The sequence below is a fragment of the Phyllobates terribilis genome, unplaced genomic scaffold, assembly GCF_046119375.1.
Source record: "Phyllobates terribilis strain yellow unplaced genomic scaffold, ASM4611937v1 Scaffold_13__5_contigs__length_258822181, whole genome shotgun sequence".
In the NCBI taxonomy this organism is placed as follows: Eukaryota; Metazoa; Chordata; class Amphibia; order Anura; family Dendrobatidae; genus Phyllobates; species Phyllobates terribilis.
The window spans coordinates 114,596,132-114,623,950 of record NW_027362773.1 but is presented as its reverse complement, the minus strand read 5'-3'; the positions used below and the strand labels follow the sequence as shown (position 1 = coordinate 114,623,950).

General features: G+C 45.3%; 1 protein-coding gene across 1 annotated transcript; it reads right to left on the bottom strand.

The window, feature by feature from the left end:
* Positions 1-266: 266 nt before the first annotated feature.
* On the bottom strand, positions 267-27,819 carry MTA2 (metastasis associated 1 family member 2). The gene is made up of 18 exons (XM_073658475.1): positions 27,670-27,819; positions 9,826-9,893; positions 9,653-9,746; positions 8,063-8,180; positions 6,935-6,998; positions 6,706-6,823; positions 5,796-5,898; positions 5,601-5,700; positions 4,935-5,123; positions 4,766-4,840; positions 4,621-4,679; positions 4,441-4,538; positions 4,210-4,349; positions 3,839-4,067; positions 3,667-3,756; positions 3,440-3,564; positions 1,539-1,693; positions 267-783 (listed from the first exon to the last, which is right to left on the bottom strand). Exons 1-18 carry the CDS (start codon positions 27,695-27,697, stop codon positions 615-617), a joined length of 2,022 nt encoding a protein of 673 aa, XP_073514576.1. The 5' UTR covers positions 27,698-27,819; the 3' UTR covers positions 267-614.

Sequence of the window (27,819 nt, the reverse complement as noted above, 5' to 3'; positions counted from 1 at the left end):
ACATAGAAAGAAAAAACCTTCTACAAGAAAGCGGCAATCACAAATCATCGTAATTACCCATAACTAGTAAGAGTCCTATGTCTGAATGTAGCCACATAAATGTGCGATCAAATATTATAAACATGTGAAAAAGTAGAAATGTTTCCGTTGTACATGAACCACACGGCAAGCGCCCACGGACGAGCAGTGCACTTTTTTTTTCTTATTTTACTGGTGGACCTCATTGTTTCATTGTACAAAAAAAGCAAAACCTAAAAACAACAAAATAACCCAAAAAAATTTTCATTGGGGACGCAAGCCAAGAGCATTAGTGCGCCCAACAATTAGAGAAGGGAGTTATATGAAGAAGAAAAAAATATACATTAAGATAAAAGGACGTGGGTAAAATGAAAGATGGGAGGCGAAAGAGCAAAAACAAGGCCCCGGCGCTGCTAGGTTGGAAGGGTGATGTTTGGGAGCTGGATTTCAAAATGGGAGGTCTTCACTCAGGGTCCGTCTGTCCGCAAGTGTATTCGCCAGTAAGATAAGCACCGAGTGAGCAGTACTGACTAGGGAGGGTGAAGGGGACAGAATTTGTTTTTCTACGGATGGTCATTTTTTATTTTTTTAGTCCCTTAGTCTTCCAAAACAATTGGTTCACTTGTACTGGCAGGATGGGGTGTAGTGAGGGAGGGCAGGAGCCCAGCTGGTCGTGGGGGCAATGGTAGCTTCAACTTCAGAGGCTGATTGGGACGTCGGGCAGCTCGGCGCATCTCCATGTGTGATAGGGATTTTCTTAAGCATCTGTAAATGGAGAAAATAAACAAGTAAAATGCTGAGTGATTAAGATAATAAATACAGTAAAATGTTATTATTCCTGGCACATTGTGGTTCAAAAATGCCACAAAAAAATTAATCCTATGCCAGATTAACAGGCCCTTAATCCTTCAGCCTTAGGGAAGAGTCAGACGGCCGTACAAATCGGACGAAGATCGCAAAGTAGTGCTCGGGACTGGCTGTCAGCTCTTCCGACCCGAGCGTGACAGTGTGACCTTCTATGCAGCTGTCAAGCGACGGCCAGTCCGAGCACTGTGTTGCGATCCTCGTCCGATTTATATGGTCGTCTGACTCTTCCCTAAGGCTAAAGGGCCTATTAGATGGCCGTATAAATTGAACGAGGATCGCAATGCAATGCTTGGACTGGCCGTCACGTGACAGCTGCATAGAAATAAACACCGTCACGCTCCGGTCGGGAGCGCCAACGGCCAGTCCGTGAATTGCGATCCTCGTCCGATTTATACGGCCGTCTAACTCTTCCCTTATAGCCCGGCTCAAAATATCTGGGGCCTACATTACTAGTATGGGCCCTTACAATCCATGCATTGTGCCATGGTGGGACTGACTCCCACAACTCTGTATGGACCCCGGTAAACACCCACCTTGTGATGTGAAAAATTCTAAAAATCTGGTGCTCCCCCCATGGATTCCAGATTATCAGAATTTTACTTTCGCATATGGTTTTCATTTCTGTAGGTCGTAATAACTAGGATTTTAGTCACCTTGTGTCTTTAGTAGCCACAAAAACGACAGGATTGGGGGCATCGGCAAGATTGAGTTTCTGCCTCTTGACATTGGGTTGATTGCTAGAGCGGACACCTGATGAGAAGGAACGACCATTGGCAGAGAATGGCGGAACTACCCCCACGCCAGATACCTAAGGGAAGACGTAGTAGTTGTTAAATAGTGAATTTTTTTAATCTTGGTATAAAAGCAGAATAATTAAAGAGCACAGGCCCGGATTAAACAGTAATTTGATCAACTAAACTCCTACTTGCACCCCAAAAAATTGGGCTGAGTTTAACAGGGAGCACGGTCGAGCGCAACTGGCAAATTCATCCCTAACGGCAGTATACATGTCTTGTCAAGGCAGCTGAAAGATCTGACACATTTCTTAAGAGGTGCACGCCACTTCATGAACTTGGCGGATCTTAGTCCAGCGCAATGTTTATTAAGACTGGCGTGCAAGAAGCTACTCTTGATGAAGAATCGAAACCATAATGTTTACCTTTAGTGGTGTTCATTGCTATATAGTCTGAAAACCATCATATTCGACTATCTGGTGAACCGGATTTAGTTAAACTCTGACAACCCCTTTATACTCTATGCTTGTGCTTTATAAGACAGTAGAACTAATAAAGATTAAAAGGGTTATCGTGTGCTACTCACTCCGGCATTGGAGGTAAGAGGTTAAAGGGGTTGTGCGGTACTTTAGATTACAAAAAGTCTTCGGGACCTGGGGGGGGGGGAGGTGGATACATGAGGGGGTAAATACCTTCTGCTCTTGATAGCGCCGCTCACAGGCATTATCACTGGCCGCTCACAGGCATCACGTGACCCCCGGCTGCAGCCGGCTCTGACATCCGCTGATGTCACAACAAGTGCTAGCAGCAGCCGGGGGTCTTTGTCTTCCTGGTTCCACAGTGGATGCCAGGCTGTGGGCAGGGGTTACCCCCCCATCCGCGCTCTCCTTGTCCCCATTCATTGGGAATGCGCGCGGTGGATGCTGGGTGTGACGCGGGGACCCCAGCGCTGAGTCACGCCTCACTTGTGAAGTCAGCGCAGGGACACGTGATGCCTGTGAGCGGCCAGTGATAGCGCCATTCACAGGCATTATACAAAAGGTCTTAGGGACATGGGGTAATCTAAAATACCACACAACCCCTTTAGAGTTACGACCCCCACACACTTGCTAAAACACGTGGGTGATCGGCAGATATCGTGTGTGTCCTATTCTAATTAACGGTACATGTGCACGATACCTGACAAACATGCACGCGCCTCGGTGAGTGGGTGAAGTTGTACAGTCATCAGCTCCGATGCGGAAGTGAGCGTCACTTGTTAACCCCTCAACTGGTCCTTTTCAGAGAATACAGGCTGCAGTTAAATTGAATTGAGAGTGCAGCATGCTGTAAGGGTAGAGACCCTGATTCCAGTGGTGTCACTTACTGGGCTGCTTGCTATAGTTTTGATAAGAACTTATCTGCTGCAGATCTAACAGTTCTCTAAATGCTAAGCCCTGAAACACCCAGCCTACACCACTGCGGATTGACAGCTTTCTTTGTACACTGTGCATAGGCAGAAAGCTGCCAGTGTTGGAGGCAGGTTTGACTACTTGGCAGCAGGTTTACTAGTCCTGCAGTGGTAAAAAAAATGTTTGATTCATTCTATGAAAACTACAGCAAGCAGCCCAGTAGGTGACACATCCTCAGAATCAGGGTCTCTGCCCGTACATTATGCAGCTCTCAGATTAGGTAGCAAAAACCTGCTGACAAATTCCCTTTAATACTGCAGGGATATAATATGTATAGCGGGATATAAAAGGCGCTATACATATTAGATTTCTTCATAGTTGCATCAATTGGCTCAGCGGCAAAGTGTTTACCATTAACCCTATACTTACTGCTTCAAACGCTCTTTTGGCAGGTAGTACACCAATAGTGCTGACTCTACTCTGACTCAGTTGATTACGGTTTATTGGAGTTTTTGTTCCCCGAGGAGTCTTCGGTTTCAGCGGTGCTTGAGCAGCTAAGAGAACATAAAGGTTTATCAGAACATAAAAGGTTAAAAAGACCATAAAAACAAGAAAGCATAAATGTGAAGAAAAACAAAAAAAAAACTACTTCTTACCTAGCTCTTTTACAATGGCTGCCAACGGTGGACGCACCAAGGGCGATATTTTCAGAGGAGTTTTAGCTGCTTTCGGTAATCGAATGGAACCTGGTCGGAGAGGTTGCCACAAAAAGTTATAAGGCAGGGAAAATAATAATGAGAATAATATATCTATCTTTGAACAACTCACATTCTGCTTTAATGGAATTTGAGTTGATGGGGGCATAGGGTCGCCGTGCAGCTCGTCTTGGCTGCAAGATATCTCTGCACATACGGCGCGCGATGCGGGTTAATTTGGTCGTTTGCAGAAGGAAGGTCTGCCGGTTCTTTGCCAATAGCTTAGCACGGTTTGCACTGGAGCTGTATGGAGACAAGCTCTGAGCTTCAGGCCGAGAGAGATGGGTGCGAGGGTGGGCTTCCTAAAGAGAAAAAAAAAAATGCTGTCACAGCAAGAAGGAGAGAAAATGTTACCCCCTATTGCAGCAGTCAATGTTCAAGAAAGGTTTACTTCTCCCCTTAAGATGCGTAGGAACAAAGATTTTAGGATGTTCAGAGACGTACCCCGATATTCCGAGTTGCGCCTTCAAGTTGCGTTGGCGTTTTAAGTCCTCCATACTTCTTCCAATAAATCCAGCAAGAAGCACAAAGGCGACATTGCATGTTGGGTGGACCCCATGCATACCACTGTGCAGACACTGTGGCTGTAACAAAGGGAGAAAGAAAAAATATATGAGTAAAAAATACAGAGATTAGGACATATGAAGGAATGGAAAGAGTTTGTTGTGAGCTTACTGTGGCAGCTTTCACAGGTAAGACCTTTCTGGAATCCGGCTCCATTCAGTCCAGGCTTCGCTCCGACAGAAATAATCTGATTGGGGTTGGGTTTGGTGCTAAATGGAAAAATTTGTGTCGTTAAAAAAAATAATTGCATGCAGAAGTATTACACAGAATATAAAGAAGCGCTTCACTCACTAGGTTGGGATGTAGACTTGTTTCAGTTTGCTGTCTGCTTCGGCGGCCTTCAGACGTTTCTGCAGGAAGAAGCCGAAAGGGTAAGAAGCCATTTTTAATCCTAGTGCACCTGTCCCTTAATATTTAGAACATATTCGCTTCTTACCTGCTGGATGTATCGGTCTGTAGTTTTCCACATATAGTAGAACTGGACAATACTAGCCAGAGACTTCCAGGGCAGCTTGAAAAGAGGGGAATCAAGGAGCATTTAGTTTCTGCATTTAAGAGACAAAGGGGGCAAGTGTAGCACAGATCAAAGCGGTCGCTTGACTTACAAAGTCTTGCCGAATATCATTGAAATCCTTTCCGTATTTCTCTAACGCTTCCTCAAATAACATGGCTTCTGATGCAGACCACTCCTCCATCTCATCCCGACATAGGACAGGACCACCTTGAGGGACAAGAGTAGACATGGCGCGAGCAAGATCATAACCGTTCCTCTGTAGCGTATCCATAGCGTGAAACTAGGAAATAAAACAAAGACAGAAAAGATCAACACAAAACTGGGTATTCTTCCAGTTGGGATCATTTTCTTACTCCTGTCTAACACAAATAAAACCTGGATCATAAAATTAAAAAGTAAAAAAAAATCCAACATCCATATATTGGACATCTAAAAATGCCACCCAAGACTTTGTAATTATGGGTGCCTTCATACAATAAATTAATGATTGTAATCAAGTTTTTGTGTTTTTTTTTCCCATCAATTCACAGGATTTATGAATCGCTCCGGCATGAAGCACATGTGATGTCGCGCCAGACAGCCTAATCAAATGAAGAACCGCAGATGCCAAAAAGGAAGGCGGCGGTTCTCAGGACTCCAGTCCAGCGGCCACAGATAGCCAACGTGGCCGGTGGATCGATTTGCATCAACTCAACATAAATCCAAACAGTGAGAGGATAAAGAAGGAAAACCAAAAATTAAAGGACTTCTTTCTAACCAGAGTGATGTCACGAGAAGCAGCTGCTGCGCTCATATGTAAGCTCGGCTGTCTTATTGAGCTGCTGCAGTCCAAGGCTCTTGCGAATGTGCCAACAGCTCTAAGGAGAGATCAGGACAATGGTGAGATTTTAATACGCCGCTGAAGACATCAGAGAGAAGAAATCGCAACAAGCAAGTGAGCGAAACGCTCTACCTTGCAACCACAAGGAATTGGTCAATTTGTCTGTCTGTCAGAGGATTCTCTGGATCCCACACTTTCATTTCCATCTTCTGTTGGTTTCGATTATCAGATTCACCTGAAAGACAACGTAGATTAGTCACGGGAAACTGCAAGAGCTCCAGACCTTGTGTATAGAACGTAAAAGGACTTCTCCGCTCATTGATTATTCCTATGAGGAACGGTTACAGGATTTGGGAATGTTTAGCTTGCAAAAAAGAAGACTGAGAGGAGACTTAATAGCTGTCTACAAATATCTCAAGGGCTGTCACACTGTAGAAGGATCATCTTTATTCTCATTTGCACAAGGAAAGACTAGAAGCAATGGGATGAAACTGAAAGGGAGAAGGTACAGATTAGATATTAGAGAAAACTTTTTGACAGTGAGGATGATCAATGAGTGGAACAGGCGGCCACGAGAGGTGGTGAGTTCTCCTTAAATGGACGTCTTCAAACAGAGGCTGGACAGACATCTGTCTGAGATGATTTAGTGAATCCTGCTTTGAGCAGGGAGGGGTTGGACATGATGACCCAGGACGTCCCTTCCAACTCTACCATTCTATGATTCTATGATTAAATTTGCCAGAAAGGTGGTAAAAATAAATTTAAAAAATATCTACTAGCCCCTGGATGTCGCTCCCAGTTCCATCGCTTTCTGCCAGGCTGGAAGCAATCACGTCACTGACCAATTGGCAGCAGCGGGATCCTGCAGACAATCAGTGGCCAGTTCTCTGATCTGTGATGGCATCATTTTGAAAAGATCTGGGGTTGAGAGCAGAATCCAGGGGGCGAGAATATCTTATTTTACCACCCTAGCTACTCTCTGATAAATTTAACAATTGTGCAGAGAACTCCTTTAATAACCAGTATGAAAAAAGTTACTCACCCTCTGCTAATTGGTCAGGAATTTCTGCCTGATACTTGGAACCGACCCGTATCTCCCCTTGATCAGCCAGCAAAGTCTTCTGTACTGGATCAAACACCAGCGAGTAAAAGAAGCAATCCTAAAACCACAAGTAGGATTAGTTAAAAAAAAAAAAAAAAAAACCCCCAAAAAAAACCAAGAGATGCACACGGAGGAAGGGGATGAAGAAGTGATGATTTGTTGCATTTACCTCTTTTTCCAAATACTGACCCAACATGTCAGTCTCGTTTAACAGGGTTACACTACATTTACCCCTGTAGAGAAAAAAAAAATGTCAGTGACGGTCTATGGAAAAAAATAAAAACAAAAATCAGTTCATTATGAATTTCTGGTTAAGCAAAATTCACACGTTCCGTTTGTCTGTTCTGCATGTTGCACGCAGAACTTTGTTCTAAAAAAAAAAAGAAAACGGAAACCAGACGGACCGCATAGTAGTCAATGGAGCTCCTCTGCTTCAGTTTGCCTAAATTATGCAACAGATCCCAGGATTCCCCAATAGCGGGGCGCTTTTTAAACAGATTGTGGGGGTCCAACTCTTTTAACCAGCAGGGTGATAGCGTTGTGAACCTGCCTGGAGCTGGCACTTAGACCTCCGCTGCCAGGAATGAATCCTATTCCCCACAGCAGCGTTCCGGTTTCAGTCACAGGAACAGATCAGGTTCAGTCACCACTCTGTTTATAGAGAATGGCAGCTTTAACTGCTTTTACTATACTCACCTGCAGGGCGGTCTTGTCTGAGGGGCGTCGCTCGTCTTGGTCCAGCACCTACCTTTTTCTTTCAATGCCGTCCTCCCTTCTTGCTTCGTGTGGACGCGTCCCTACGTCATCCACAGTTTCCCCGGCATCGCGCTCCTGCGCACGCGTTCATTTCTACCCTGACCAGGTAAGAGTAAAGTACTGCAGTACGCTCGCGCCGGCGCTCTTTGACCTTTTTCAGTGTACGCACACTGCAGTACTTTACTCTTACCTGGTCAGGGGAGAGAAGTACGCCTGCGCAGGAGTGCGATGCCAGGGAGACTGTGTGGATGATGTAGGATGTGTCATCCACATGAAGCACAGAAGGAGGACGGCATCGCATGAAGGGAGGCGCCGGAACAGGACCAGTGACACCCCTCAGGTGAGTGTAATAAAACGTCTTTCTTGTCTTGCGGCCCAGGTTGGGGGCATATATACAGCATTATAGAATGCTGTATATAAGGGCTGAAAGGTGCTGGTCTTACCTCAAATGGTAAAAACCTGGTGACAGGTTCCCTTTAACGGCGTTTTTTCAGGCGACGGGTTCCCTTTAAAGTCTGCTATGCCTTTAACATGCACATACCTGATGTGTGTGGCCGGCAAGGATTCAAACTGCCGGGACAGAAAGAGCTCGCGGTGTTTCAGCTGGTGTCTCTGTTGTTCGCCCACCGTTGGCTGCTTTGACTCCTCCTCGAATTCCCCTAATGAGCGGTGGGAAATTAACATCAGACTTATATAGATAATAGTGATGAGCGCAAGTGCTCATTACTCGAGTTTTCCTAGGGTGCTCGGGTATGCACAGAGAATGGCGGGTGCTCGAGTGACATGTTCGCCACTGTCAGACAGCCACAAAACACGCGGGGATTTCCCATGTATGTCAGGCAATCGCCGTATGTTTTGTGGTTGTCTAACAGCTGCGAAAGCGAACATGTCACTCGAGCAGCTGCAATACCCGTAGGTAACCAGCCAGTAACCTCCATATACTAAAGCCACAGAGAAGCAGTTTCTTGAGGCTTTAATACTTATCTAGACGTGGCCACACAAATTATTTTACGATTTTAACTGCAGGTCTTGAGAAATCCGATTTAACACATCAATGGCTCATCCATGACCTATTTCAAAAACACACAGATATTAATGGGGAAGACTGTGCAAGAAATTGTTCCTAGTGGGGCTTTACTCACCACCTTCAGGTCCAGCACTGAATCGCTGCTACTGCTCCCAGTGTCTTCTGGTGTGCAGCACTGACAGCGCTGCAGCCAATCACTGAACTCAGCAGCTCTGAGCAGCTGATGCCATATACTTTAAGCTTAGTGATTGGCTGCAGCTCTCTTGACGTGACATCACTACTGAAGACAATAAAGACATCAGGGGCAGCACTGGCAACTTTGCACTGGACCTAAGGAGGGTGAGTAAAGAACGGTTTAATTTTTTAAAAACTGCAGCTGGAAAACAGGTGTTTTCTGAAACCAGAAAATTAATTTAATTCAAGTGTGGAGCATCTGTCCGTGCACCAGAAAATGAAATCTACGCTAGCCAGGCCCTATTTTTTATAGCCACAACCACTTTTTTGAAAGTGTAGGTGCAAAAAGGCAAATAATTGCAAAAATCTGTCGCAAATTAACATTTGCATTCATATACAAATGAGGCTGAAGTGCTATGAGAGGCTTCAGATCTAAGTCACTCCAGCTCTTTTCCCTGCCCAGCACCACCACCGCCTCCTGCTTGTTCCTTTGCCTGAAGTCATACAGCGTAGAGGCTGTACTAACTCATGCAGGGGGCAGCGGCACTGGGCAGGGAATAGAGCTGGAGTGACAGAGGCATCAGATCTACCATAGCTCTTCAGCCTCATTTGCATATCAATTCAAACGTGGATTTCTCAGTAATGGAGGAACGGACCGACCATGTAGAGGTATTTCTGGACTTGCCTTTGGAAGAGCTACATGCACATATAAATAGGGAATTTCAGGTTTACACATTGGCTGTAGAGTTCATGTGTTCTAGCCGAGATGAGACCACTGCTCCATGTCAACAAAATCGGCAGGCAGCTGCATAGAGGCATCGCTGGACTGCCAAAGAGTAAGTAATGGGATTTTTTTTTTGTTATTCAACCCTTTTGGCTGTAGCTAAAATTACCATTCAAAATTGTACAACTTTATAAACCATAACTTACTTGCGTTGCTGTCAGCCAAGCTGTTCAGGCTGCTGGAGATGTCTCTGCGACGGAACAGGCAGACCACTTTGGCTTCTACGTTACCGTTTGCAGTCTACGATAGGAGAGGACATATTTTAGTCAAAAGCCGCTAAATATTACCTCTCGAGTGGCTGTAAATGAAGCTCTGCTACCTTGTTCAGCTCCTCGATTCTGCGGATCAGGTACGGGTTACTGGAGGAGTTTTCAAAATATACATAATCTGCAAAAGTAACAAAAGAATGTCATCATTGGCTGATCTATGTATGATACGTCACAGGTTATAAGTGACTGGTTACAGCTGACGTAAGACACCCACCCCCACTGGCCATCTGATTGAGGCCTCCCAACTAAAAAAAGATGGGGACAAGTTTTAAAACCCAATAATGTTCCCATGGAGATAAACTGCAGCTGGGTGTCCTGTAGCTGCTTACTCCGCTCTCCCCAAAGAGAACCCACAAACGCTGTGTATGCAGCAGACTGGAGAGAGAGCTGCGCTCGCTCCCTCAGTGACATTGTGTGTGAACATATCCAAGATTTCTTGCTCGCTCTGATGGAGTGTGCTCTATGTGCCGGGGCAGGGTGCACTCATCTGGTCCATTTTTACAATCCAGCCTAAACGCGGCTTTAGGGCATATAGTCATGTTTAAGTGCAGCATAGCCCATAGGCTACTAAATGGAGCCAAACCCCATGCATAGTTCCCCACTGCGGGGCCCGGACACGTGCATTATAGACCAATCTTAAGTCACAGCAGATGAACACCATAAAGGTGAGAGGCATCTGTGTGATGGATCAGACCTGCTATAATTCTGGGGCTCGGGAGCGCCCCCCTCTCCTGCTGACCATACAGGCTTTTGTGCAGACTATGACCATTCCCAGCACTAATGTTAGCAGTAAGACTGCACAGTGGCAGCGAAAGATTTTTGCAATGATGCCATATACCTCACCATAGAAAACATTTAAAGGAACCTGTCATGATGAAAATGGTCTCTGATCAGCAGGCGGGAGGTTATAGAGCAGGGGGAGCTTATCGGATTGATAAATATTTTTTGGGGAGAAAAGTTTCAGTGACATTTTATTCACTGAAATCTCATTTTACATACATAGGAGTCCAGGGGGCGGTCCTACTAGTGATTGGCAGTCTTCCCTGTGCTGTGCATGCAGAGAGCTGTCAATCACTAGTAGCACCGCCCGCTGGACTCCTATGTGTACAAACACCAGGGAATGAATAGAACACAAGCTATACGGAATCTTTTCACAGAAACCTGTATATTGTTCTGCTCAGCTTCTCCTTTTCTATACTGTGCGGTCCACAGATCAGATTGTGTCTATGATGTGACAGTTCCTACCAGAAACAGAAGACTAGCCGCTAAATCACCACCGCGCTGTTTAGTATAGTCTTCTCCACGGACCAGATGGCACTGCAATCCTAAACATGGCCGCTAATCCAGGGGCAAGTGGCCAAAAAGGTCTGTGAGCAGCCCCTATTATAAACACTGGGTATGGGAAGCAGGCCTATGTGTAATGTCGAAAATAATGCTTTTCCATGGAAGCAGCCGATTGCGGCATCACATGCCCGTCCATTAGTGACCATGTGCAGGATTGCAGCGCAGTGGGGTCTGCGGAGAAAACTGTACAAAAGACGACACTGGCGCTGATCTAATTATGCATTAATAAGGGGCTAATAATGAACTTTTCAGCACATTTGGTTAAACTATAAAGAAGTTATTAATAGAGATGAGTGAACCTGAGCTGTAAAGTTCAGGGCTCATACTGGACACAAGGTGCTGAACTCAGAACACAGACATCTCCCGGTAATCCGTTTTAGTGCTCGGAGTTCCTGGCGAAGTCCGGGAGGGGAGAAAGAGCGAAACAATATTTTATAAAACCAAAGTTCGAGTCGCCATTCACTTTTATGGGGTTCAGGTAGAGTTCTGAAAAAATGATGCCTTATCTATTCATCATGATATTGACATAGAAGGACATCTTGAACTATTGTGCCTCCTGAGGAGCCCACGGGGGCGAAACGCGTAGAGGCAATAGAGACATTCCTGTGACATTTGGCACATCTCACTGGATGAGTATATTTTGCTATATTAATGCTCATTATGCCATCATTGAGTATAAGATTATAGGAATCTTCCTATGTCTATTTATACCTGCTAAACCGGATAACAGTATTTTGTGTGCCTATGCATACATCAAAGCATTAAGCACTTTATCAAAAAGAGATCTTTTGGCACTTTGTTATACATAATTCTTATTTTGACTATATGGTTAAATAAGTACCAACTGCTGGGCATGTGACCTTTTTTCCATTGACTGATCACAAGTGATAATATCAGTGTATCATTATAGCATCTTTTTCTGTTTGTCATAACACCTACACCTCCTTTAGCATTGAGGTATCTTGATGTATTATCCTAGCGTCCTGAACACAATCACTTTATTTTTAGGGAGAGTTAGGGAGCTCTAGGGTCAGTCGCCGAGGAGCGGGCATCACAACACTCCCCCTAGGGTGCCAACTTCCGCTGTGAGGTAGGGGAAGGGTAGGTTATGTCTAGGATATCAGCTAGACCTACATTTGCCAATCTTTTTTTTTTTTTTATCTTCCCTTATGTGTGTTTTTCATGTTTTTTGTACTGTGAGTGTGTGTTCGCGCTTTGTGGATCAAGAGCTTCTTGATATTTTAATATATTAGTAAATAAAAAGGTATTTTTTAGGTCTTTATGATTTTTGTAGATACTCTGACCTTTGACACAATACAATTTTCTATAAAACGCAAGTAGAATTCTGGTACCAGGACTGAACTTCAGACTAAAGTTCGGTCGAACCCGAACTTCCATGGCTCCGCTCATCTGTGGTTATTAAGAATTAGAAATACTAAACACGGCCTAAAGATAGACGTGGTGTTGTTTCTGGGGGGGTGAGGGAGAAGCAATGTTTCTAATCCAGAACTACTCAAATTATGTTTCAACCAGGACAAAAAAAAACCCAAAAAACAGAACTTCACCCATGTGCACCACGGCAAAATGCGATTCAGATGTATACCTGACAATTTACTTTAGTTTTTGTTTTTTTTTTTTTAAAAAAGAGGGGAAGTAAAATTGTATCCATCCATACATAGTACACGTTTGTACTGCTACACTTCAGTAACCTCAAGATAGATATATCTATGCAGATATAAGCTGATATGATTTTATAAAAGCAGTAAAATAAAAATAAATAAAACACCACTATACAGGTTTGGTATCGCATTATCATACTAATCTGGAGAAGAGTTATCAGGTCATTTTTACGGCTCCATGAAGTCATTATTATTATAGAAAAAAAATAAGTGGTGGCTCTTAGAGGCGAAGGAGGAGAAAAAAAAAAAAGCGAAAAAAAGAACAAACAGAAGCCAAGCAGACAATTGCGAGATAATGCAGCAGCTACACGGCACTTGCTTCCATCTGCTGTTTCCGCTGAGCACTTTATAGAATAGGGAGACTTTTGCTATCGGCCCTATACCTGCCTGGCGTTGGTACACCCTGAACTGATATCCTTCATCTTACATTGAGCTAATAAATAATTGCAGAGGTTTCATGTTTCCAAAATGGCAGCAGTTGTCTGTGCACCTAATATAGTGCTAGATTACGTCTCCAAAAAGAGGTGTTATGTAAGTGGTTAAAATGGCAAAGTGCTTGTAAAAACAAGCAACTTTGCAATTTACCTCCTATTAAAAATGCTCTCCATTCTCAAGAGAGGGATTTTTAATGGTATTGTTTACTATTGGTTGCCTAGGTTACTGGCCACCTATGCAGTCTATCAGTAGTGGCCGGTCTCCTAGACAAGGGGCGCAGTGCTTATACACTCTTTTGCTAGAGTAGAGATGAGCGAACCCGAACTTCTCCCGGAAGTCCGCTTTAATGTTCGGTGCTCCGAGAGAGGGTGCTCCATTATTTCCAGCTCTAAAATTCGGGTCCCCATAGATTTTAATGGGGTTTGGGTTCAGGTAAAGGTCTGGTACCAAAACCCGAACTTCCACAGGTCCGCTCATCCCTACTCAAGTTTGTAAGCGCTGCTCTGTAGCCGGCTGTATCACTGGATCTGGCCAACTTCAGTGCCCCTGCACTCCTCCAAGGAGTGGGAAAGCAGAATCTGAGGGCCCACAATTCCCTCTGATGAGGTTAGTCCGAGCAGTCAACCATTAGTAAATCAGGAAGCCGTGAGGCAGGGAAGCGGTGAGCTAATAATTGAACATAAGACTGTAACCGCTTTTTTTTTTTTTTTTCCCCATCATCTTATTCCAGGAGCCATAGTAATTTTATTTTTTCACCAACAATTGTAGGGGGGGCTTTTTTTGTTTGTTTTTTTTAAGGAGTTGTATTTGTCAGTTCCTCCGCCTGCCGCCCGCCATCCTCCCAGTCACAGCCGGCATTACCTCCGCCCGCCATCCTCCCAGTCACAGCCGGCATCTCGCCGCCCGCCATTCTCCCAGTCACAGCCGGCATCTCGCCGCCCGCCATTCTCCCAGTCACAGCCGGCATCTCTCCGCCTGCTGCCCGCCATCCTCCCAGTCACAGCTGGCATCTCTCCGTCTGCTGCCCGCCCCAGAGGCATCCTGTCCTCCGATAGTCATTCCTTCTAAGATGGATGTCAGCCGTCCTGGGACGCCTGCCCAGAAAATCCCCATAAACAGACAATAGGAAAGCAATTGAGGAATACTTGCAGGAAGAAAATAAGCCATGGTGCCAGCGCAAATAGCAAGTACAGTGCGTGCTGTCAGGATCCTTCAGCGCCAGAAGAAGGCGGTCATGTGACTGCTGGTATGCGATATGCATACTCCTGGCCACATTCTGACTAGAAGTGCAATACAAGTGAAAGCAGATATTAAGGTATCATTTTATTCAGCTTCCTATGACCAGCATGTCCATATACACGGCTTAGCAAGGTTGATCCTACTGACAGATTCCCTTTAAGTGCACTTGTTCTGAATATCCTTAGGCCCCATTCACAAGTCTAAATTCCACATAATGCTAATTTGCATTTACGGTTGGGGAGAGCGGACACGAGCAGGCCGATAAACACTAAAAGGCAGCATGTCATTACTTAGCCGGAGCTGGCAGATCCTCCCGACCTCTTCCTGTACTCTCTATTCACAGTAACCCACATTAACCGCATACAGTGGCATAAATCAAGCAGCCCCCACGGTGAATACAGAGGAGCTCGGGAACTGAGTATGCAGACATTCTGGAGAACTGTAGGATCTGTGGGCCCTATCTAAACAATGGGGCTCGGACGGATGATGAAATGTACAGGGGGCAAATATCTCTGCGCATACATACATACAGCACCTGATATCCAACAGGAAAACACTGTCTAATGTCAGAGGTACAGTAAGGGGCCCCACAACAAGGCCTCATATTATGACTTTCCACTTTTTCTCCTTGTGTGAAAGAAAAAACAAAACAAAAAAAAAACACTGATTGACAATCAATTTCACATGCTGTTGTGCAAATGGAATAGACAATAGATGGAAATTATTGGCAATTATCAAGACATCCTCAATAAAGGAGTGGTTCTGCAGGTGGGGACCACAGACCACATCTCAGTACCAATGCTTTCTGGCTGATGTTTTAGTCACTTTTGAATGTTGGTTGTGCTTTCACACTCGTGGTAGCATGAGACGGACTCTACAACCCACAGAAGTTGCTCAGGTAGTGCAGCTCATCCAGGATGGCACATCAATGCGAGCTGTGGCAAGGTTTGCTGTGTCTGTCAGCATAGTGTCCAGAGGCTGGAGGCGCTACCAGGAGACAGGCCAGTACACCAGGAGACGTGAAGGGGGCCGTAGGAGGGCAAAAACCCAGCAGCAGGACCGCTACCTCCGCCTTTGTGCAAGGAGGAACAGGAGGAGCACTGCCAGAGCACTGCAAAATGATCTTCAGCAGGTCACAAATGTGCATGTGTCTGCACAAACGGTGAGAAACCGACTCCATGAGGGTGGTATGAGGGTCCGACATCCACAGATAGGGGTTGCACTCACAGCCCAACACCGTGCGGGACGCTTGGCATTTGCCACAAAACACCAGGATTGGCAAAGTTGCCACTGGCGCCCTGTGCTCTTCACAGATGAAAGCAGGTTCACACTGAGCACATGTGACAGATGTGACAGCGTCTGGAGAAGCCGTGGAGAGCAATCTGCTGCCTGCAACATCCTTCAGCATGACAGGTTTGGCAGTGGGTCAGTATTGGTGTGGGGTGGCATTTCTTTGGAGGGCCGCACAGCCCTCCATGTGCTCGCCAGAGGTAGCCTGACTGCCATTAGGTACCAAGATGAGATCCTCAGACCCCTTGTGAGACCATATGCTGGTGCAGTTGGCTCTGGGTTTCTCCTAATGCAGGACAATGCCAGACCTTATGTGGCTGGAGTGTGTCAGCAGTTCCTGCAAGATGAAGGCATTGAAGCTATGAACTGGCCCGCCCGTTCCCCAGACCTGAATCAGATTGAGCACATCTGGGACATCATGTCTCGCTCCATCCACCAACGTCACATTGCACACAGACTGTCCAGGAGTTGGCGGATGCTTTAGTCCAGGTCTGGGAGGAGATCCCACAGGAGACCATACACAACCTCATCAGGAGCATGCCCAGGTGTTGTAGGGAGGCCATACAGACATGTGGAGGCCACACACAATACTGAGCCTCATTTTGACTTGTTTTAAAGACATTACTTCAAAGTTGGATCAGCCTGTAGTGTGTTTTTCCACTTTAATTTTGGAGGTGACAACAAATCCAGGCCTCCATTGGTTAATAAATGTGATTTCCATTGATGATTTTTGTGTGATTTTGTTGTCAGCACATTCAACTGTATACAGAACAAAGTATTCAATGAGAATATTTCATTCATTCAGATCTAGGATGTGTTATTTGAGTGTTCCCTTTATTTTCTTGAGCAGTGTATATAAAAAGAACTGACCAGCACATCCTAAACAGGTGCAAGCTGCAGAAACTGCATAAGATATATAAAAAGAAAGCGCAGCAGCACTCCAGCGGTTGATGGGCACATATGAATTGGCCAATTCATGCGCTAAGAACCTCCGTTATTTTGTAAGTAAAGCTCATTGAGTAATAACAGTTTAAATCAAATGGTTTTATTGTCTTAATGTATCTTGGCCATAATGGAGTGCTGCTGCGCATATATATACACATATACACACACACACACACACACACACACACACACACACACACACACACACATACAGTACAGACCAAAAGTTTGGACACACCTTCTCATTTAAAGATTTTTCTGTATTTTCATGACTTTGAAAATTGTACATTCACGCTGAAGGCATCAAAACTATGAATTAACACATGTGGAATTATATACTTAACAAAAAAGCGTGAAACAACTGAAAATATGTCTTGTATTCTAGGTTCTTCAAAGTAGCCACCTTTTGCTTTGATGACTGCTTTGCACACTCTTGGCATTCTCTTGATGAGCTTCAAGAGGTAGTCACCGGAAATGGTTTTCACTTCACAGGTGTGCCCTGTCAGGTTTAATAAGCGGGATTTCTTGCCTTATAAATGGGGTTGGTACCATCAGTTGTGTTGTGCAGAAGTCAGGTGGATACACAGCTGATAGTCCTACTGAATACACTGTTAGAATTTGTATTATGGCAAGAAAAAAGTGCAGTTGCAAAAACCATCAAGCGCTACAAAGAAACTGGCTCACATGAGGACCGCCCCAGGAAAGGAAGACCAAGAGTCACCTCTGCTTCTGAGGATAAGTTTATCCGAGTCACCAGCCTCAGAAATCGCAGGTTAACAGCAGCTCAGATTAGAGACCAGGTCAATGCCACACAGTGTTCTAGCAGCAGACACATCTCTACAACAACTGTTAAGAGAAGACTTTGTGCAGCAGGCCTTCATGGTAAAATAGCTGCTAGGAAACCACTGCTAAGGACAGGCAACAAGCAGAAGAGACTTGTTTGGGCTAAAGAACACAAGGAATGGACATTAGACCAGTGGAAATCTGTGCTTTGGTCTGATGAGTCCAAATTTGAGATCTTTGGTTCCAACCACCGTGTCTTTGTGCGACGCAGAAAAGGTGAACGGATGGACTCTACATGCCTGGTTCCCAACGTGAAGCATGGAGGAGGAGGTGTGATGGTGTGGGGGTGCTTTGCTGGTGACACTGCTGGGGATTTATTCAAAATTGAAGGCATACTGAACCAGCATGGCTACCACAGCATCTTGCAGCAGCATGCTATTCCATCCGGTTTGCGTTTAGTTGGACCATCATTTATTTTTCAACAGGACAATGACCCCAAACACACCTCCAGGCTGTGTAAGGGCTATTTGACCAAGAAGAAAAGTGATGGGGTGCTACGCCAGATGACCTGGCCTCCACAGTCACCAGACCTGAACCCAATCGAGATGGTTTGGGGTGAGCTGGACCGCAGAGTGAAGGCAAAAGGGCCAACATGTGCTAAGCATCTCTGGGAACTCCTTCAAGATTGTTGGAAGACCATTTCCGGTGACTACCTCTTGAAGCTCATCAAGAGAATGCCAAGAGTGTGCAAAGCAGTCATCAAAGCAAAAGGTGGCTACTTTGAAGAACCTAGAATATAAGACATATTTTCAGTTGTCTCACACTTTTTTGTTAAGTATATAATTCCACATGTGTTAATTCATAGTTTTGATGCCTTCAGTGTGAATATATAGAGAAATCTATAAATGAGAAGGTGTGTCCAAAGTTTTAGTCTGTACAGTATATATAATTGTCTTATCCCGTCTGTCTGTCTAGGAAATCCCACGTCGCTGATTGGTCCGGCCGTGGCCAATCAGCGACGCGGGATTTCAGAACAAGATGGCGGCCGTTAGCGGCTCATCTGCCGCACGGAGGTCAGCGGCGATGGATCGCGACCAATCAGCGATATTGGCGCCAAATTTACACTATCGTCCTCACACGCTCACCCGCTCACACCATAACCCGCACATGCACCTGCTTACCCTCAGACGCTCCCACCCTGAGACGCACACGCTCACCCTCAGACGCACACCCGCTCCCACCATAACCCGCACCCGCTCACCTTGACACGCACACCCTCACACGCACGCACCCGCTTACCCTCACGTGCTCACCCCCAGACGCTCCCACCCTCACCCGCTCACGCGCTAACCCTCATACGCTCACACGCACACCTCCACACGCTCACCCTCACCCTGTGCTAGCCGGTCATCTCCCTCACACGCTCACCCTGTGCTAGCCGGTCATCTCCTGGCTGCTCGCAGCAGAAGTACCCCGACCGGCGGCCTCGCTCCCCGGTCCTCCATAATTCATTAGGGGCCCCGGGGGGATACATTGGGGGGTTAATTTAAAGTAGTGCACAACTTATTTAAATACTGCTTCGCTGATTAGTCGCGCCCGGTCGGCCGCATACATATTCTAGAATACCCGATGCGTTAGAATCGGACCACCATTGAATGAATGAATGAATGTATGTATGTATATATAGATACATACACACACATATATACATACACACACATATACATACAGTGAGGCTTCTCCAAATGGACAACGCTCAGATGCCATCTGAGCGCAGGCTATGATTTTCACAGACCCTTGTCTGTACTTGTATGGGTAAATGATCTGTGACTTGTATTAAAAAAAAAATAAGTGTACATTTCTCTGTACCTTTTGAAGAGACACTCGGTCTGCAAAAAAAAAAAAAAAACCCAAGAACAATAACAAGTGATTATAACGGGTCCATGTTCAGTGAAAAGAACGGATAGACCACGTACATGAAAAATGGACATCTGAATGAGGCCTTAGGAGCCAAGGAGCCTGGCTGCACAAGGCTTCTGCCGTATGTGATCCCCCCAATAAAAAGGGTCTTCCCATCTCATATCTATGACATTTACACTGGATATTCTATAAAATGTTTGATGGGTGTGGGTCCAACCTCCAGGACCAGCACTGGACATCCATTCAGCCTGTAGAAAGGAGAGAACCTGTCATCAGGATTTTATGCCCCAAAATAATGGCAAGGCTACACAGGAGCAACTCTTTACCTTTCTTGTAGGAATCCATTTTGCGGATTTAGAGAAACCCATATTTGAAATTGTATGCTAATGACCAATGAACTCAGCTTACCTCATGCACGTCACTGACAGCGTGGGAAAATTCTCAGAGCTTCAGCAGGAGAATTCTCCCACACTGGGATGGCACTGAGATGACAGGCTGGATGGCAGCTGAGCGCTGCCATCCTTCATAGACACTGCAAAGGGCAGGCATGCTTGCGCTCTGCAGTGTCTCTGAAGGCTGACAAGCTGGATGGCAGCACTCAGCTGAGATCCAACCTGTCATCTCAATGCCATCCCAGCGTGGGAGAATTCTCCTGCTCAAGCGCTGAGAATTTTCCCACGCTGTCAGTGACGTGCATGAGGTGAGCCGAGTTCAGTGGACGTGACCTCGGCTCATCTTTATGCCGTCACAGCGAGACACTGAGGAGCGCAAGCATGCCTGCGCTTCTCAGTGTCTGCGGTATGGCAAGCTGGATGGCAGCTTTCGGCTGCGATCCAGCCTGTCATGTGAATGTAGCAGAGCTGGAGCCGTCGTGGGAACCATGGAAAGGTAAGGATGAGGTTGGTTTATTATTTTACTTTTATTGCAGGAGATCGTTGGCTTCAGCTGGAATGGGCGTGACGGTAAGTATGGTTTAATTTAGAACAATAAAGAATTGTGTGTTTATTTCAATTAAAGGACTTTATTCTGGGTGTTTGTGGGTTTTTTTTAACTTTCACTATGGGGTTAGTAATGGGGGTGTCTTATAGACGCCTCTCCATTACTAACCTGGGCTTGATGTCAGCTGGCATTATAAGCCGACATCAACCCCAGCTCTATTACCCCACTGCCACCGCTACAGGGCAGTGGGAAGAGCGAGGCTAAGTGCCAGAATTGGCGCATCCTATGGATGCGCCATTTCTGGGGCGGCTGACGGCTGGTGTTTCTAGCCTGGGAGGGGGCCAATATTCATAGCACCCTTCCTGGGCTATTAATATCAGCCCCCAGCTGTTTGCCTAGCCTTTGCTAGCTATTAAAATAGGGGGGACCCCACTTTTTTTTTTCGGGTCCCCCATTTTAATAGCTAGTAAAGGCTAGGTATTCAGCTGGGGGCTGATATTAGTAGCCTGGGAAGCTCCGTGGGTATTACCCCCTTCCCAGACTTCAAACATCTGCCCCAGCCGTCTGCTTAACCTCCGCTAGAGACTAAAATTACGGGGAACCCCACGCCAATTTTTTTTTTTTAATAAATCCTTTATTTTAACACTAAATGACAAGTACAGTAATCAACACTATCACTGTACTTCATATATATATGTGACTGACATGTTACTATCTATCTAATCTATGTGTGATGCTCTATTCTTTCTGTTATAAATTGTCGGGTACCGCTGCTGAATTGCCGGCCGGCTTTTTTAAAGAGACAGTGCATGAAAACACTATTATTTTTTTTAATAAATCCTTTACACTAAATGACAAGTACAGTAATCAACACTGTCACTGTACTTCATATATATGTGACTGACATGTTTCTATCTATCTAATCTATGTGTGATGCTTTATTCTTTCTGTTCTAAATTGTCGGGTACCGGTGTATGCCGCTGATGAATTGCCGGCTTTTCATGTAATACATTCTACATTATTCTTAGTTGTTTTCCTTCATGTAGAATTAACCTACAAGGAAATAAAGGGTTTATTTTCATTCCGATATTTGTGTCCCATTGACTTGCATTGGTTTCCGGTATCGGAATCGGCGATATCCGATACTTTTTGAGTATCGGTCCGATCCAATCCGATCCGATATTTCCTGATATCGGAAGGTATCACTCAACACTACTCATTAGCATACAATTTTGATTATGGATTTATTATAAGCAGCTAAATGGATTTCTACAAAAAAAAGTAAGGATTAAGGAGCCATTAGTTTGGGGTATACAATCCTGACGAAAGGTCTCCTGAATAATCTGTGCTAAAGACGTAAACCACTCACAGCACGGTGGCTCAGTGGTTAGCTCTGTTGCTTTGCAGCCCTGGGGTCCTGGGTTCATCTGCAAGAAGTTTGTATGTTCTCCCTGTGTTTGCGTGGGTTTCCTCCGGGTTCTCCGGTTTCCTCCCACACTGCGAAGACATACTGATAGGGAATGTAGATTGTGAGTCCCAATGGGGACAGTGATTATGATGTCTGTAAAGCGCTGTGAAATTAATGGCGCTATATAAGTGAGTAAAATAAATAAATCACAATCAGCAGATTACAGGGACTAAGTTGTCCAGAAAACACATCCAGAGCATCCAAGAACACCTTTTACTATGTAGTCTGCTCAAATCCTGCGCTCAGTTTACATTATATATTCCACGTCCTTGTAATAGACGCCTATAACACCTCTGAGAATAAAGAGTCTCAGGTGCAGCGCACAGAATTTGTGTCCCTCGGCTACAAGAGATATAGAAATAGTTCATGTGCTAACTGCACCTACATCACCATTATGGGGGGTAACCAAGCACGGATGGTCACCTCTGCCCTGGACTCATCGAGATCAGACTCTATAACAGCTGCAGATCCTATACAAATGGCATAAAAATAAGTGCAATGGAAAAGCAACACTACTGTACATATACTATACCTGTGCAGCACAGTATGCACACAGGACAGCGTGGAGCCAGGTGCACCCCCGGACCTCCAAGATCCATCACCAGACTTCACAACAGAACACCGCAAACAAAATTTTTTAAGAAAAATGCTGCACTTAAAACAAAACTAATTATCATGTCATCACAAATGCGAACAAAGCCATATCTACAAGCCGTGCGCCTTTTTTGGAAGGTACACACCATGTCTAAGTTCAGGCTTTCTTCCCGTAAGAAAACCCCTAAAGCAGTATAGGACCCCTTTAATGGAGTTGTCCACTACTTGACAAACCCTTCTTAACTCCTGAAGTCCCCACAAAAAAATATAACGTACTTACCTCCTGGACCAGCGCCATTTCTCCAATGTTGGCACTGTGTTTACATGGTCACAAAACCACCGCAGCCCATCAGCGACTGCTGATTGGCTGCAGTCATAAGTGTTCCATCGGCATCTTTAGCAGTTAAAGAGGTGTTATCCAGGAGTGGACAACTTCTTTATCTAATCTATATGACAATAGTGACAGCTCTGGGGGGATCCCAAAGGCATGGTCACACTGTATGGCGGTGTGTTTATTCCCGGTGTTCCATCTGAATCCACAATAATCAACATTTGGATTTCGATGTGCCCTCCTGATAACATAGGCAGACCAAGGCAACGATGCTCACTGAGCCATCTATACTAGACTGCTCAGTGCCCATCGTTCCCACCTGTGTGACTCCTGTTTACACCTGCCAAAAACAATGATCTTGTGCGCTGTGCAAAAGATCATTTCACCCAATGAGCGAGCGTTTGGCTGGTGATTAGCAGCCTGTTTACGCGTCTTGCAGTGTAAATGCCCCTTAAGTGAGGTTCCAGAGATCTTTTGTGGACAACTCGGCACCACACCAGTGGTACGCTGCACTGTTCTGCCTAATCTACAGATCTGACTTTTCATCCATGGAAATTAACATTCTGTGCAAATTGTAAAGGGGTTTTCTGGAAATCTTTAAAAAAAATTAAAAAAAAGTTGTCCAAGAATGTTATAATATAAAGAATTAAAATCTTAAAGAGATCTGGACTGTGCTGAACCGCTACTGAAGAGGCATGCCAGTCAATCCCTTTATTCTGCTAAGGCAGGGACGGGAAACCTTATTTTTTTTACCAAGGACCTTTTGGATATTTATACCGTCCTTCGGGGCCATACGAATCGCATGCTAACTTCACCCACAAGGTACGTACTGACGCTGCCACTGGTGTCAGGACATAATCTTTCATTGTAATCACCTCCACATTCAGTAATGAACGTGTGCGCACAGAGCAAGAAGAAATAAAAGGGCCAGCAGCCGTCAAACACAACAGCTGCCAGCCCAAGCACTGCAGTCCCCGGGAATCTGCCCCGGGGGCAGGAGAATAAGTTATCGAGGGCCGTAAATGACCCAGTGAGCCTGAGGTTTCCCACCCCTGTGCTAAGGTGTCTATGTGCTTGCTTAGGCTGCAGGCTTTTATATGATAATGAGGCAGAACTAATCTTCCCTCCAATGCTTCAGATCCTCTAATCACGCCTCCCTGGGCATGATTGACAGCTGCCAAAACAGTCATGCCATAACAAGGGAGGGGTGATTAGAGGGGATCGGACTCCAGACGAATCTGGGGGAAGAGACGCCCTGCTGGACTAGTACTGCCTCTTTAGCATACACGTCGCTGCAGAATAAAAGTTAATTTATAAAAAAAAAATGCAACTTAAGCAGGTCCCCTTTAATTACTTAGCCCTTGAATTCCCCACCACTGTTGTGGTGATGTCCGTTCTATCATTCACATAACCACCTGCAGCCAATCACTGAGACCTGTGAATGACTGCAGTGGTCATGTGAATGATGGATGAGATGTCACTGCTGCAGAAACGGTGGAAGAGTTAAAGGGTAATCAGATGTTTATTTCATTTTTATATCACATTCCCTATATTTGGACAACTCGAAAAATCTCAGAAAACACCTTTAATAACAGGGCCATGTTTTGTTCTGTGCTTTTTCACTCCCCTTCTTTCCAAGAACCAGAACGTTTTTCCTTTCTTATCTACATAGCTGTGTGATCGCTTGCCTTTTTCGTCATTTTGGGGTTTTGTTTTTATGGTGTTCATTCTGCAGTAAAGATCCTGGCAACATGATTCTCCAGGTCAGTATAATTACGAGGATAAACGTGTGTACTTTTTTTATTACCATTTTAGGGACTCAAAATAAAATCCGCACAGTTTGCAATTATCAGGATTCATCGGTGCCGTGAGGTCATGTGACCACAAGTGTGTGATTTGCATATTTCCGGCCACATTCCGACTAGACGTGTAAACTTCTATTGAGTGTGTCGGCGCACATCTAATCTGCACGTGACCCCATGTATTAACGCGCCTGCCCTATCCTTGCGCCGTAGAATCCTGACAGCGCACACAGTAAGGATTCGCAAGTCATGAACAGTGACTGCAGCCTGGACAACCCCTTTTATTCCTTCAGAGAAATTTGTTTGGGTCGCCATTTACAGAGAACTATAAGGGTATGTGCACACGGTGCGGATTTGCTGCGGTTTTGAAGCTGCAGAATTTCTACACCACTTCCGCACCTAATATGCAAATTAGGCTACTTGCGGTTTTTACATGCGGTTTTCATGTTGAAATTAGAGAATAGGTTGTTTTTTTTAAACAAACTTTATTGATCATCATGTAGCGTTTTTGTGAGCGTTTCCGCTGCGGAAACACACATGCGGATTTTCCTCATTTAATGCAAGTCTATGGGGAAAATCCGCATGCGTTTCCGCAAGAGAAATATACATGCTGTGGATCTGAAAAACGCACCTCATGGCAGTTTCCACAGGTGATCCGCAGGTGCACAAACACGCATAGCGGGCATGGGTTTTCTAGAAATCCCATCCACTATGCTGTAACATCTGGCCGCTGCCGTTTTGACGCTGCATAAAAACGCAGCGTCAAAACAGCAGCAAATCCGCACCGTGTGCACATACCCAAACTTTTTTTTTTCTTAATTTTCTTTTTTTTTTTTTAGCTGTGCTTTTTTTCTTGCGAGGTAAGCTGTAGTTTTCATCGCAATCATCTTAAAAGGGTGGTCTGGACCAAATCAATAAGTCTGAAGTCACTCTGTGTGACTGCAGACTCTGAATCCCTCCACTGTGCGCTGCAGGGATTTGACAGTTTCAGACCAGTGACCAGAGGTACATATGAGTTATACATACTCGCGGCCTCGCTTCCATACACTTGTACTGAGCCAACGCCGCGCCCTGGCCGACTACAGGGCGTGACCTCACCCCATACAAGTGTATGGAGCGAGGCTGTGCCCACTAGCCGGGAGTAAATATAACACAAATACCCTCTGGTCCCAGGTCTGAAACTGGCGAATTCCCACAGCGCACAGTGGATAAGTCTCCAGTTACACACAGAGTGACTGCAGACTTATCAGTTTGGACCGGACAACCCCTTTAAGGTATATGAGACGGACGTTTTAACCACTTTTTAGCGAGTTGCAGCGACCGACAAAAAGCAATTCTGGTGTTTATTTCTTTTTCTGTTTATCCTTATAAGTTAAAAATGAAAACGGTTACTCAATTTCATATATCAACAGTACACATGAAAATAAGAATCTTTGTAATATTCCTTAGCAGAGAAATCTGCTTCTTTCTCCTCCTCGATGGATCATTCATTCTCAAAATTCTCAGCTGAAATGGTCTTCAGTGAATACTGATTTCTACATTTCATTACTGAGATTGGAGATGGCAGTTGGTGCTGATGAAATTCTATGGAGAAAGGAGGAGGAGCTGGAGGCATCCCATCTATAAAGAATCTCATCAGTAGCAGCCGCCATCTCCTATCTCAGTAATGGGAAAGTCTTCACTGAATACAGATTGTACCCATGAATTGAGAATGTTGATAATAACTGAGCAAGAAGCCATTCCTCTAAGTTCTATTACAAAAGTTGCTTATTTTCATGCACTATTGATTTATTAGACACAAATTAAAGTGACGGTTATGCTTTAGATAATTGGATATTTTGATAGATCGGACTGTTATGGACACGACACTTCCAAATATACTTTTTTCCCCCTCTTTAGTTTTGAATGGGGGGGGGTTTGTCAACATTTTTTATTTATTTATTTTTAAAGTTAAGCTTTTGTCAGAGCCAGATGCCGGCTGTAAGCCACAGCAGGTACCTGGCCTGTGAGGAGTGGGCTCAGCTCCGTACACCGGCACCCAATTACAGGACAGATATCACTCTTGTGACGTTTAAAGGGGTTTTCAGCTAACAAAAAAAAAAAAAAAAAACTGTCATAGGTTTAAAAAACACAACTGCCTCCCTGGGTCCAGCGCCGAGTCACCACTGCTGCTCATGGAGTCAGTCATTGTCAAGGAGGCAATTGCTGAGTTTGGCAGCAACAGACTCTGGTGGACCTGGGGAGGGTGAATAAAGAACATGTTGTTAAAAGAAAAAAACCACAACTGTTCTTTCCTCATCCTCTCTGGGTCCACCCCCGAGTCACCACTGCTGCTCATGGAGTTCGTTATTGTCAAGGAGGCAATCGTCGAGTTTAGCAGCTCATGCCGTCTTAGACAGCAAAAGAGACTCAGCCCCATCGGACCTGGGAGGGTGAATAAAGGACATTTGTGTTTAAAATAAAAAAACAACTGTGCTTTTGGCATCCTCACTGGGTCCAGCGCCGAGTCACCACTGCTGCTTATGGAGTCAGTTATTGTCAAGGAGACTGCGCAGCAGGCAATCGCTGAGTTCAGCAGCTCATGCCGTCTACTCTGGCAGCAACAGAGATGCAGCGCCGGACCTGGGGAGGGTGAATAAAGATCTTTTTCCTTTTTTTTTTTTTTTTTAAGGGAAGAGGAGTGTTTCAACTCCAAAAAAACAACCCTGTAAGGGATTTTATTCATCTTGTAACTTAGGAAGGGGGGATATTGCACCGCACACGTGGATTTTGCTGATTTTTCCATACCATGGGGATAAATCGGGAATCGGTATAGATCCGGTACCAAGAACCAGGGGAATTAAAGCGATAAAATGCCCCAGACAGTAATCAGTCTATTCACAGATAGAAGATTCCAGAACATCACCCACTGCTATAAGAGCGCCCCCCTGGGACCGTGCAGGGACACAACAAGCCTCCTGCGCCCCCTGCAGGCCGGGCAGGAAGCACAGCAGTGAGCCGAGTAGGCAGCACGGAGGCCTGTGGCCGGTCACTGCGGCCCGCACTCCATTACAGGGCACAGGAGCACGGACGAGAAGCCCACAGCCCTCAGTACAGTCCCCGGGGGCTGAAGAGCCGGTACTCACCGCCCACCCGGTACATATTCGCCGCCATCTTTCGCTCTCCCGCGCACAATAACTCGGGGTGCCTAGTGTGTTTCCGGTGCCCGTGGTGGGGGCGGGGAAAGAAGAGGGGGGGGGATACTTCCGGTAAGAAGAAGGAGAGGGAAGGACTTC